The 12,740-nt window shown below is 38.4% G+C and overlaps 1 protein-coding gene across 3 annotated transcripts in view; it reads left to right on the top strand.

Moving 5' to 3' along the window:
• The window catches only part of LOC109923744 (UAP56-interacting factor-like), a 47,147-nt gene that overhangs the window by 18,335 nt on the left and 16,072 nt on the right, over positions 1 to 12,740 (top strand). For 2 of the 3 annotated variants that reach the window (XM_048605372.1, XM_048605373.1), the window contains exons 2-6: positions 2,389 to 2,535; positions 3,578 to 3,747; positions 3,845 to 3,963; positions 7,320 to 7,407; positions 12,565 to 12,614. In XM_048605372.1, coding sequence (XP_048461329.1) covers positions 2,389 to 2,535; positions 3,578 to 3,747; positions 3,845 to 3,963; positions 7,320 to 7,407; positions 12,565 to 12,614 — 574 coding nt within the window. The remainder of the gene's footprint in view (positions 1 to 2,388; positions 2,536 to 3,577; positions 3,748 to 3,844; positions 3,964 to 7,319; positions 7,408 to 12,564; positions 12,615 to 12,740) is intronic. The other variant, XM_048605371.1, reaches the window with a different exon arrangement.

The raw sequence follows: 12,740 nt of genomic DNA, 5'->3' as shown, positions 1-12,740 counted from the left end.
TTAATCTGGAGTCACATAAAGGCCTGACTGATATCCTTTTCCATAGGAACTGAAATGGGTTTTTACCACAATTGATGATAATTTCATGGTCAGCATTACGAGCTTTCCATTCCAGGTTTTATCAATTGAATTTCAATTCTACTAGCTGTCACTTAAGGATTACCTGAGGCCTCTGAAGTACCATTCTCATGACATTAGCACTATTGCCAACATTGTCCCTGATGATTGGTCTCCAATGAACACAACCATTTCTCTTTCTCTGAGGTATGACACCAACGAATGGAGTATTTACACTTTATATACATTGATCTCAATCTGATGCAATGTCAAAGAGTTTTGCATCCTAATTTAGGCAGTGAAAGCACAATGCAAGTTTAGTAAAAACAATGTGCTAATGAAGTGTCATTGACCTGAAACATGAGCTGGATTATAAAGGCACCTACCCATCATATTCTTCTTCTGGGGTTGTGGGTGGATGGAGACATGCCCAGCATCTCCGGAGGAAGACCAGAGGTAACAGAGAAGGTGTGCAAATCAGCTTGCTCCTTAGCCCTACTTACCACATTGCCCTCCATGCTCCATATCCCTCATTATACCCATGTCCTCTCAATGCAGAACTCAGGAGATATATCTTTGAAACGGAGATGATCAAAATATGCCTAATGTTCTAATTGAGCTCACCCTTAACCACACTTCATACTGAGAAATATGCTCATTCGAAAACATATTAAAAATTAAAATTTAAAAAATATCTGCTCTGGTCATCACCCTGTTTTTAAAACAAGTGTCTATTTCCAATAACCACATCAAAGACATCTGATCCTTTAATGACCTCTTAAAACCCTGATCTCTGGCAATTAAAATGTGATCACAGCACCTTGGACATGTTTCTGTATTTTTGAAACTGTCAAACATTCGTAATGAGCTAGGCTGTAACAATAAAAGCTGTGAGAAATGAACAATGGCATCTGTTGAAACTGGGGGAAAAACGTAGCCTTTTAATTTAGCACATCCTGTAAATCAAAGCAGTATGGGAACAGGTAAGAATATTTTTCTTTCAGTGAAAGCTGCTGAAAATTTTGTTTTCCATTTTAGGAGTACTCAGGTATTTATATCTCTTAAGATTATTCTACTAGAAATCCAAACAATGTTTTGTTTTGCATTTAGAATGCATAAAAGCAGATTTCCTTGAAGGAGAAAATATTCTAATCCATCCCAACACTTACTAATATATATCATAATACTGATCAATATGATGACAAACAACTTTAATTAACAGAACCATGTAATCAATCACTTCAGCAAACATACATCCAACTTGCAGAATAGCATCAAGTAATTGAAACTGAAAGAGCAAATGTGTTTATTTTCTCTATTCCAAAAGGTGTAAATGAAATCGTTGAAACCTTTCTTTTGTTCCCCACTTGAAGTCTCCTGCACTTCACCCCTCTTCTGTGAACCCCATCTACTTACTGAAGGGACCTGAATTACACTAAAATTATGACATGATTTAAATTGCTTGTCCCAAGATGGAGTAAGAAAGGGCAGAAATGTTGCAAGCTGGATGAATACCTGCATCCTTATCCCACACTAGCAAAAATGGGACTGAGGCAAGAGTCCTAGCATCGGATCCTGTAATAATTTTTAATAGATTCTTGAATACTGCATGTTACATCTTTTTAATTCTTACATGCATACAGTGGAGGAATATGTAGCATTTGATTGAATAAACAAAAGTTTCATTTTTGATAGGTTACAATATTTTAATTTAAAAAGTGCGCTGTTTTCAGCCGCTGTAAGACACTTTAAATGTTTTACGCTTCCCAATAGCCATACAAAACACTCAAAGCAATATGTAAAAATACTCCTAAGTCATTTCCTCTTAGGTTGACAGTCTTCAAGATTAACTTGTCCCTAATTTAGATAACATTTTTCTTCAATCTCTTTCAATAAGGCAGTAATGATGGGCAATGAAAAATTCTCATTACTTCAATTCAGAACTTGTGATTGTAGAATTATAGAACACTGTTCTAAAGTTAAAACTGAGGCATATTAATCCAGAGATAACAAGGTGTAGAGCTGGATGAACACAGCAGGCCAAGCAGCATCAGAGGAGCAGAAAGGCTGACGTTTCGGGCCTAGACCCTAATCCAGCTTTTCTTTACATATTATCTGATACATCAGACTTTTCTGTAAAATATGTTTGATGTAATGTGGCACAAAGAACCCAAAGTGTCTCACTTTCCAATTTTGGCACCCATTTCACCTTTAGCACACCAAGGTAAGGAAAATGTATTGAATTCTGCATCTGAAAACACATTCCAATTTTATGCAGCAAAACTATAGTAATTTTGTGACCATTTTTAATATGCTCTTATGTTTTTATAGATGACATTATCAAATTGAATAAAAGGGAAACCGACCCTGTAACAAACACATTAGTGATGACGAAAGAACTGCAGAAAAGGCAACAGAATTTAGATTTTCGTAAGCTGCAATATCATTTTGGAAGAAGAGTGCAGCAAAATGTACAAGGTGACCTCAAATTCATTGAATATAATCATGCAACTAAATGAGTGAATGCTGACCACTGCAAGCCCAGGAACTGAACAATTGATCTGACCTTGCTTTTTATTGCCAGATTTATTAGTATCCCATTGCTAGCAACTGATCTCTTGTGTAAGTTAGTGACCAATGGTATTATCAATAAAGCAGGAGAGAGGGATTTTCCTTTTACATTAGCTGAAGCAAAGTTGCAATTCCATTTATGAAGGACTTATTTATAATCTAGTTTGCAACAAACATATTTGTTCCCTATTATCCATTGATTGAAGTACAACGAGTAAAGGAATACAATAGACAGAAAAATACCAGTGAATAATTGAAAAGATAAGGTAAAATTGTCTTATTTTTGGTTAAGTCCTCAAAATATACAAAGATAATGTTCAATTTGAATAGTCTAGCCTGTTTATTACACTAGCACAGAGATGAAATTCTGTGTTTGATAATATAGAAGTATAATGAAATGGTTGGAAATTTTAAAACAATATGGATTGATAGGTTAAAGTGTAAAACAAACAAAAAAGAGTAAAATAAAATGAAAAAGTACCTTTAAGGTTATAGCAAAATGCAGAGCAAGAAATTTAAAAAAGTAAATTAAAGACAAGTTCAGGAATGGAAATGCTTATCATGATTATTTTTAAACAGTACTTCTAATTTGACTGAGAACCTGCTACAAGCAGTTAAATGTGGATATCGTATATGTTGTTAGCATAGAAACCTGCTGATAACTATGTCATATTTGCTAAATATTTGCGTAGTATAAGAATGTATACCAGAGCTTGGAATTGTCAAGAAGCCGGGTGTGGTATAGGTCAGGTGGGCATTCTTGCCCCATTCTCTTGATACATGCTCCTGTCTAATGTGACTACAGACCAGGAACCTCTGCGTCATGAAATGTAGCCCTTTTCTAAGTCAGTTTACTGATTCATCACCAGTGTTGAATTCCAGAATTTAATGTGGTCATTAACATGTGTTCAAGTACGCTCATCAAATTATTTGTTTGTGTCAATTTCAGTAGGATCCAATAGACTAAGGAGAAATACTTCTGAATTGCAAGGGTACAGCAGAGTTAATCGACGTTGGCTGACACAAGGTAAAAATATCATAGCAAGATCAGGTGGAAGAAGACCTATTGTTGCAGCGAAAGGAGTGAGCCCTTTGAATCGTAAAGCCAGTTTTTGCATGGTAATACAAACCTATCTGTTGAACTGTAATAGCCCTTGTTTTTACGTAATGATGTCTAGTGTTTTGAAAATAATTTAAAATCCAGTGTTCTTTCTAGGATTTGCAACAAATTGCACCCATGAAGAAAGGAATTCAATGGATCATGCGGAGAAGAGCACAGCAGGCCCAGAAGAGGTTCAGGCTAAGAAGACAGGGACCTCAAATTCCAAAAAGAAGGTAACAAACAATAAGTGACCTAATTGATGCATAATCCATAATTGCTCCTTCCAATCCTTACACCCATGAAGACAGCAATGATCTCTCTCTTTTACTCCTCTCTCTTTTCCCGTCTCTCTCCCCTTTCTCCCCCCCTCTCTCTCTCTCTCTTTCTCTCTCTCTCTCTCCCCCCCCTTTCTCCCCCACTCTCTCTCTTTCTCCCCTTTCTCCCCCTCCCTTTCTCTTTCTCTCTATCTCTCTCTGTGTCTCTCTCTCTCTCTCTCTCTGTGTCTCTCTCTCTCTCTCTCCCCTTTCTCCCATTTCTCCCCCCACTTCTCTTTTCCACCCTCTCTCTCCCACCACAAAATATCAATATCTAGCCTCCACCACCTATCACTACCAACCCTCATCCCACCTGTTGCTTTGATCCTCAGCTATGGTTTTAATATTTAAAAGGCAGCAGGTCCAATCTAGGTGCTTGACATGTGGGAGACTAAAGCAATATAATGAGGTCCCATTATATCGAAGTGCTAACCAAAGTGAAGTTTGTGCTCTGTCACATCAATCTCTCTCCAAACCTCACTATAGCCTTGGTCCACACAAAGGCAAAAGAGCTAAATTCCAAACATGACGCTGACTACTTTAACAGCAAGGCAGCATTTGACTTAGTGTGATGTGAAGGAGCCAAAGCAAAACTGAATTTGTTGGCAATTAGGTGAAAATTCTCCACTGATTGAACTTACACCTGGCACAGAGGAGGATGGTGTAGTTGTTGAAGGCTTACCATCACAGCACCCTCATCATTGCTGTGATTTGACACAATAGTGCTTTTGGCATAATCAACTTCAAAATCATAAATGTAATAGTTGTTGATGTATAGACAGTGTTCAACTGCATTCACAACTCTTCAGGTAATGAGGCAATTGGTGACTGCATACAGCAAGAACTGGATAAGTTTCAGGATTGAATAAATGACAAATAAAACTCAAACCACACAAATGCTAGACTATTGCTATCTCCAGCAAAAGAGAGTCTAGCCATCTCCCCAAGACTTTCAATGACATTAATGTCAGCTTGTGAGCTACCATTAATCAGAAACTGAACTGGACCAGCCATATAAAGACCATGACTACAAGAACAGGTCAGACACTGGGAATTCTGTCACTGATATCTTAACTTCTGTCTTTCCAAAGCTTGACCACCATTTACAAGGCACATATCAGGAGTGTAATGGAAGATCCTCTACTTTCCTGATGAATGCAACTCCAGTAACATTCAAGAACCTCGACACCATCCAAGATAAAGCAGCCCACTTGATTGACACCCCATCCAACACCTCTAGCATTCACTCCTTGCCAATGACACACACCTTATAAATAGAAGATGCACAGCAGCACTTTCCAAGGTCTTGTCAATTGTCTATTCTAAAAAGTGAAGCAGATGCGTAGAAACTAGTCAGTTCTCTTGCAAGCCACGCAGCAATCCTGAATTCATTGACACTTAGTCAAAATCCTGGAAAATCCATCCCATAGTAGTGAATAGCCCCATGTCACCACAGTGGTTTGAGAAGGTAGCTCACCATCATTGTTCAAGGGTAATTATGAATATTCAATAAATATTAGCCTTGCTCCCAGTGCACAAACTGCATTGATAAATAGAACAAATTCAGCAGTCCCTTTTGCGTCTGTATTTTTTTCTTGAATAGATGTAGATATTAAGGGGGAAGCACAATGGTTTCAACTTACAAGAAAGTGAGAGGAACAAAGAAAGTAACTGTAGGTATGAAGAATGATTGGCGCCATGAGGAACACTGGGCCAATTTGATTGTAAGACTTCTTGTTTTTTCACAATGGAGTGGTATATAGTCAGCCAAAGGTCAGATTGCTACTCTAACAGAGGAGAAAGAGAAACAGCTTTAAATTAATATGGTGATAATGTGCATCAGTGAATGGAGCAGAAATTCATTGTGGCCTTTTAAATTGTTTTTGAAAGTTTGCCCTTGAGTATGTGAGCACATAAACTAGGAGGACATTATACTTATTCACAAAAATAAACAAATTATCCACAATATTCAATTAAACACATTTTCGTACAGAATCAATAATACATTGTAAATGCAAACTTCAGTTTTATGTTGCCAAATAAATTGCACTGATGAACTTTTACCTTGTTGCTTCGCCAGGATTAATCTGCTCTTTCCACTAAGTCTGATTCAGCTATCATCTGGACTTTATGTTAAAAAACTGCAAATTGATCTACACTTTTGTTGACAAGACAATAATGCTGTAATTCAATTTTAAAATTTATCTCCAGCGTCTCTTGATTGTCTGGTATCCATTACCAGCCACTGACTATTGCTTTCCTTGGAAGCCCTTTGAGGCTAAGCTAAATGTCCACAGACTTGTCGTTGTGTTTGACATCAAGTTGAGCTTCTGAGCACGCCATCACATGGAATGCTTAAGTCTACCCATAAAATATCTCCCAACTTTGCTTGTCCCTCAACAGAGCTACTGCAAAAATTTGCATCCAATCCTTTGTTAGCTCTAGGCTTGACTATTGCATTGTTCTTCATGACCAACCTCCTAACTTCCATTTTACATAAACTTGAATTCATTCAACAATTTGTTGTGCTTTCCCTAACTTCAGTCAGGACCTGTTCACCCATGATACCTATATTCACTTTCTTACGATGATTTCAAGTCCAGCATCACCGTGATTCTCAAGTTCCCATCCTTACTTTCAAATAAGTCTTTTGGATCAGTCCGTCCTATCTCTGCAGCCACCCCAATCCTAAAAATCTTAGAGATTTCTACAATTCTTCAAATTTTGTCCTCTTGTATGTCCCTGATTTTTAATCCATCATCATTCCATCATTGATAGCTTTAAAATGCAAGCTCTGGAAGTCCACTCGAAATCTCCCACCCTGGCTACCTCTAACCCTTTCTTTTAAGATGCTTCTTAAAGCCTGTCTCCTTGTCCAACTTATTGATCAGAAAATCCAATGTTTCTTCTTCTTTCTGCCTGTGACATTTTGTTTGTTACACACCAATGATGCATCTTGTGATGCTTCACTATGTTAAAGACTCTTTTTATAATTGCAAGTCTTTATTTAAATCTGATGGTGTCCAGGTTTGGTGTGAAAATTAAGGGAGAAAGGCGGTGGGATTAGGAATTGGTATACAGAGGCCCGAGGAAATAAATGTGGCTAGTGGGTTTTTTTTTTTGGCCTCCATATTCCATTTCAATTTCAACCGCTGAATGGAGTTGCATCAATCCAGTGCCAGTTTTGAGATATGCTATTAATGATGTAATTATTGAAATATTGTTTAGCATTTTTCTTCAAAATAGCTTGTAATTGTGATCTTTTGTCATTGTAGGAATATGTTCCAGAATAGAGGGCCAAGGCAGCAGAGGAAACCAACACAGAAGCAACAACGACAAGCCGTAATCAAAATTAACAGAGGGGTGTGTTTCACAATATAGATTGACATTTTTGAAGAAGAATTTGAAGGAATGCAATTGATTTCAGATAACACCCTACTGCAAAGCAGAGATTACCTAAAAAGACAAAAGGCTACTCTCCTTTATTGTGTTTCAGAATAGCTCCTTCATGTTGAGTGCCCTTTCCCGAAGATGAGTTGCAGTACATTGATCACCTCCAGGTTAAGACCACTGCTCAATTTCACTAATAACACAGTGTGGAGCTGGAGGAACACAGCAGGCCAGGCAGCATCAGAGGAGCAAGAAAGCTGATGTTTCGGGTCAGAGCCCTTCAAGAGTCCTGACCCAAAAGGTCAGCTTTCCTGCTCCTCTGATGCTGCCTGGCCTGCTGTGTTCCTCCAGCTCCACACTGTGTTATCTCTGACTCAAGCATCAGCAGTTCTTACTATCTCAATTTCACTAAGTTTTGTCGAGGTCAGAAAGGTGGAAACGACAGCCTGTGTGCCATCTGGACTCTACAGGACAAATTCATTAATCCTGGTTCCTCCATTACAAGGCATTCATGAAGACCATGAGGTGGAAATTAAGAATTTCAACGTTGTAGCTATGAGCCGTATTCCCTTCAGCTACCACTTGCCACTTGGATTGTAAAACTACTGAATTTATTTACACATTTTGAAGCAGCTGTTTCTCACACGTTCTTCTAGAATTCACCTAATATAAAGGAAAATCCCCTAGTCTTCTATAGACTTCTATAAACAGTAAGACTGATCACGAAACCAAAGAGGTGATTTACACTTGGAGGCAGGGGGCATGGCTGACATGTTAAATAAATACATTTCATCTGTCTTTACAAAAAAAAGGAGGATGCTGCCCAAATCACGGTGACAAAGGAGGAAACTCTGTTTCTAGAGGAGTTCAAAAGTAATAAGCAAGAAATCTTGGATAAATTGTTGGCACTTAAAGTTCACAGGGACTGGGACCAGATGAGATGCAGCCAAGGATTGTGAAGTAAGTGAGGGTAGAAATTGAAGGGGCACGGGCCACAATCTTTCAGTCTTCCCCGAACTTGGAGGAAGTTCCAGAAGACTGGAAGTTTGCAAACATTATGGCCTTGTGCAAGAAAGGTTCCAAGGATAATCATAACAATTACAAACCAGTTAATTTAACTCCAGTGGTGGGGAACCTTCTAGATTTATTTGGAATAGAATCAAAACCACATGGGAAAAGGTGGGTTGATTAGGAAGAGTGGGAATGGATTTCTAAAGGGAAAATCATTGCTTGACTAACTTGCTGGATTTGTTTTGAACAGAAAAGGTCAGTGAGGGCGATGTGTTTATAATGGATTTCTAGAAAATGTTTGATACAGTGACACACAACAGATTTATGAGGAAAGATGTAGGCCATGATTTAAAAGGGATCGTAGCAACATGGATACAAAATTGGCTGAGTGCTAGGAAGCACAGTCATGGTCAGTGGATATTTTTTGAACTGGAGGAAGGTTTGCAGTGGAATTTCCCAAGGATCAATATTGGGATTCTTGCTTTTCCTGACATGTGTTAATGATCTGGATCTTGGTGTGCAGGAGACAATTTCAAAGTGTGTAGATAACACTAAGTGTGGAAGAATTGTAAATGTAAACTCCAAAAGGACATTTACAAGTTGGTGGAGCCGGCGGATAGGTGGCAGAAAAGGTTCAATGCAGACAAATGAGAGGTGACACACATTGGTTGGAAGACCACTGAAAGACATTATAAAATAGGGGTACAGTTCTAAAGTGGGTGCAGGAGGAGAGGGACCTGGATGTGTCCAGATCATTGAAGGTGGCAGGACAGGTAGAGAGAACAGTGAATAAAGCATGCAGTGTTCTCAGCTTTATTAATGGTGGCGTAGGTTACAAGAGCAGGGAGGTGGTATTGAACCTCTGCAAGGCATAGATAGATCTCAGCTGGAGTACTGTGTGCAGTTGTGGGTGTCACACTGTAGGAAAAATGAGAATGCATTGGAAAGCGTGCAGAAGCAATTTACACAAATAGTTCCAGAAATAAGAAGCTCCAGTTATGAGGACAGATTGAAGGAGTTGGGATTGTTCTCCTTGGAGAGAAGGCCTGGAGGAGATTTGATAGACGTTTTGAAAATCATGAGTGGGCTAGATGGAGTAGGTAGAGAGAAACTGTTCCTGCCTGTAAAACAACAATGAATGAGAGGGCGTAGAAAGCAATTGTCAAAAGAAGCAATGGTGATGTGAGAGAAAAACTTTCTCTCAGTGAGTAGTTAAGGTATGGAATCCACTGACTGGAAATATGGTGGAGACAGATTCAACTGATGCATTTAAGAGGGCATTAGATGATTATTTAAATAGAAACAGCATGCAGCATTTCAGGGAAAAGGCAGGTGATTGGCATGAAGTTGAAATGCTCAGAGAGCCAGTGCAGACACAGTGGGCTGAATGGCCTCCTTCTGCAATGTTATCATTGTAATAACACTGATTCTAAGTAGCCAGTGGCAGAGCTTTCTCAGCAATTGTGGTGAAAGATAGCCGCAGCTTTAAAGTACTGTCCTTATTGATGTTGGGCAAGAAGGCTGCGGGTGAAAAACAGGCATTTCAGTGCAATTTAGGAAATTGAGTCTAGCTAATGAATGGATATTTGAACCACTAGCAAGATGAGTGTGGAGTGGCAGCAGTGGGAAGAGGAGGATTGCAATCATGAAAGGATCCCACAAGTGTAATTTCAGTTGATTCTTCACCAGATGTCTTTGCTTCTATTGATTGTCAAAATGCTCAGTACATGTTCTGGTCAGTTCCCATCTAAAGTGGCAGTCATGACCCAATTACATCATGCTGCCTTTTAAGTTAAGAATATTGTCTGAAACAGAGCTGGTCTGTTGGATTTCCTGTTTTAAAATGTAACTAGGTGGATTTCTTGGATTAACGGGGCAGTAATGTTCCTAGCTGGATTTTTAAGAAAAATACTGCCCCATTAATGCTCGAGGAAATAAACTAAAATTGATCACAAAGAATGGTCTTTTGTGTGGTAATAAAGGATGGCTTTTGACCATGGAATAATAAGAACAGTCAAAAATGAACATGAAGAAAACAAAACATAGATCATATTTTGTTGCTAGCACAATAAATATTTGTAATAAAAATTTAAAGCCCAATGTGAAAAATTCAATATGTGGGTGAAACTTGGATCATTTAAATTTGCTGGAAAAATGTTAGCATAATCGAATAATTCAGCACAGAATGAGACCATTTAGCCTATCAACTCTTTGGTAGAGCTATCTAATCAATTCCACACCCCTACTCTTTTCATTGAGTCATTGAGGTGTACAGTGCAAAAACAGATCCTTTGGTCCAACTAGTCCATGCCGACCGTGTTTCCGATTCTAAACTAATCTCATTTGCCTGCTGTTTATCCCTCTAAACCTTTTCTATTCATGTACTTATCCAAATGTCTTTTAAATGTTGTAACTGTGCCTGCATGTACCACTTCCTCCAACAGTTCATTCCACATACAAACTACCCTCTGTGAAAGTTACCCCTAGGTCCCTTTTAAATCGTACTTCTCTCACCTTAAACAGGTGCCTTCTAGTTTTGAACTCCCCTCCCCTAGGAAAAATACATTTGCTTTTCACCTTGTCCATGCCCCTCTTGATTTTATAAACCTCTATAAGGTCATCCCTCAACCTCCTATGCTGCAGGGGAAGACATTCCAGGCTCTCCTTATAACTTTTAGGCCATTGACCATTGTAAACAGTTTCTCTTTGTTTCTCTCTCTTTTCTCCATGTATTGTCCTCACTGGCTGCAGGTTGATAACTATGAGTTATGCCGTATTATAACCACAAGCAATATGAGAAAGAATAGACTCCAAGAACTACCTCAGTTGGGACAGGAACAGAATCCATGCTGTCGGCATTGTTCTTCAACAAACACTAACCATTTGAGCTCACCAACCCATACTTTTTCTGCTCACTTACTTTGCTGGAACCATCTGAGATTTTAACACTGCTATCAAATCTCATCTTTGGTTTTTTGCTCCAAGAGGAACAACCAGTCTAACCACAGAAATGTAATCTTTCAGCCTTGAACCATTCAGTCTATACTGTTCCCTCCTCTCCAAATCCCTCTCATCCTTCCGAAGGTGTAATGCACAGAATTAGACACAGTACTTCAATTTGGATCCAATTAGTGTTTTATATAGATTAAACATAATTTCTTGATTTTTGTTTCCAATGCCTCTATATAAATCCAGTATTTCATAAACTTTAATAATTGGTTTTTTAATCTGTCTTGCCAATTTCAAAAATGTATGCACAAGGACCCTTTCATGCATCCCCTTTCAAATTGTACAATTTAACATCAATTGTCTCTCCTCGTTCTTCCCACTAAAGTACATCCTTTCCTATTGAGTTGTACCTTTTTCCACTTCAAGAAATTGCCCATTTCACTTTTAAATGTTATCATTGAATTTGCTTCTACCATCTGTTCAGACAAATCCCAGATGATGAAAATTCATTGTATAAAAATGTTTCTTTGTGTTGGCCCTCGTTCTTCTGCCATTTACCTGGTATATGCATGCTTTAAATTCTGATACTTCTGCCACTGGAGACAGTTTCTCTTTATTTACATTGTCAAAGCCGTTCATGAATTTGAAGACCTCATTGAAATCTCTTCTTAATCCTCTGTGTTGTATGGAAAACAACTCCATCTACTCCAATCTTTCCACATAGCTGCAGCCTATTATCCCCTATATACACTTTATCCAAGGCCTCGGCATCTTTCCTAGTGTGATGTCCAGAGCTGAGTGTAGTATTCCAACTTAAATGTTCGTACTGTGACTGTAAATGTTTGCCATGTTGAGGCAACAAATATTTGAGTTTTTAGAAATATTATTTAACATAGATCATCTTAATGGAAATTTATCTGATGAAGGGTCATCTAGACTCGAAAATGTTAGCTTGCTCTCTCTCTGTGGAAGCTGCCTGACCTGCTGTGATCTCCAGCATTTGTTGTTTACAGTACAGATTCCAGCATCTGCAGTCATTGCTCCTACCAGAAATTTATCTTGGATTGTTTCTGTATAGTGACAGCAATAAAATTTAGAATCCAAAGTGAATAGGATGTCCTGAGTTAAGGAGTTTAATTCATTTTGCTTATTCATTTGTCTCATTTTTAGTTTCCATCACTGGGTGTAAGAGATGGGCAGAAGAAACAAAGAACTAGGATGTAAGTAATTGTCTTTTAGACATATGTTCTATCAAAGGTTCTAAGGTCTATGCATGGGTTCAATTCCTGCACCAGCAGCAGTTACCATGATCGATTGTCCTTCTCAACCTCTCCCCTCATTACAGG

Source organism: Rhincodon typus, chromosome 14, assembly GCF_021869965.1.
Source record: "Rhincodon typus isolate 14 chromosome 14, sRhiTyp1.1, whole genome shotgun sequence".
In the NCBI taxonomy this organism is placed as follows: Eukaryota; Metazoa; Chordata; class Chondrichthyes; order Orectolobiformes; family Rhincodontidae; genus Rhincodon; species Rhincodon typus.
Note: the sequence above shows the minus strand (reverse complement) of the source record. Positions and strands in the feature narration are given on the sequence as shown.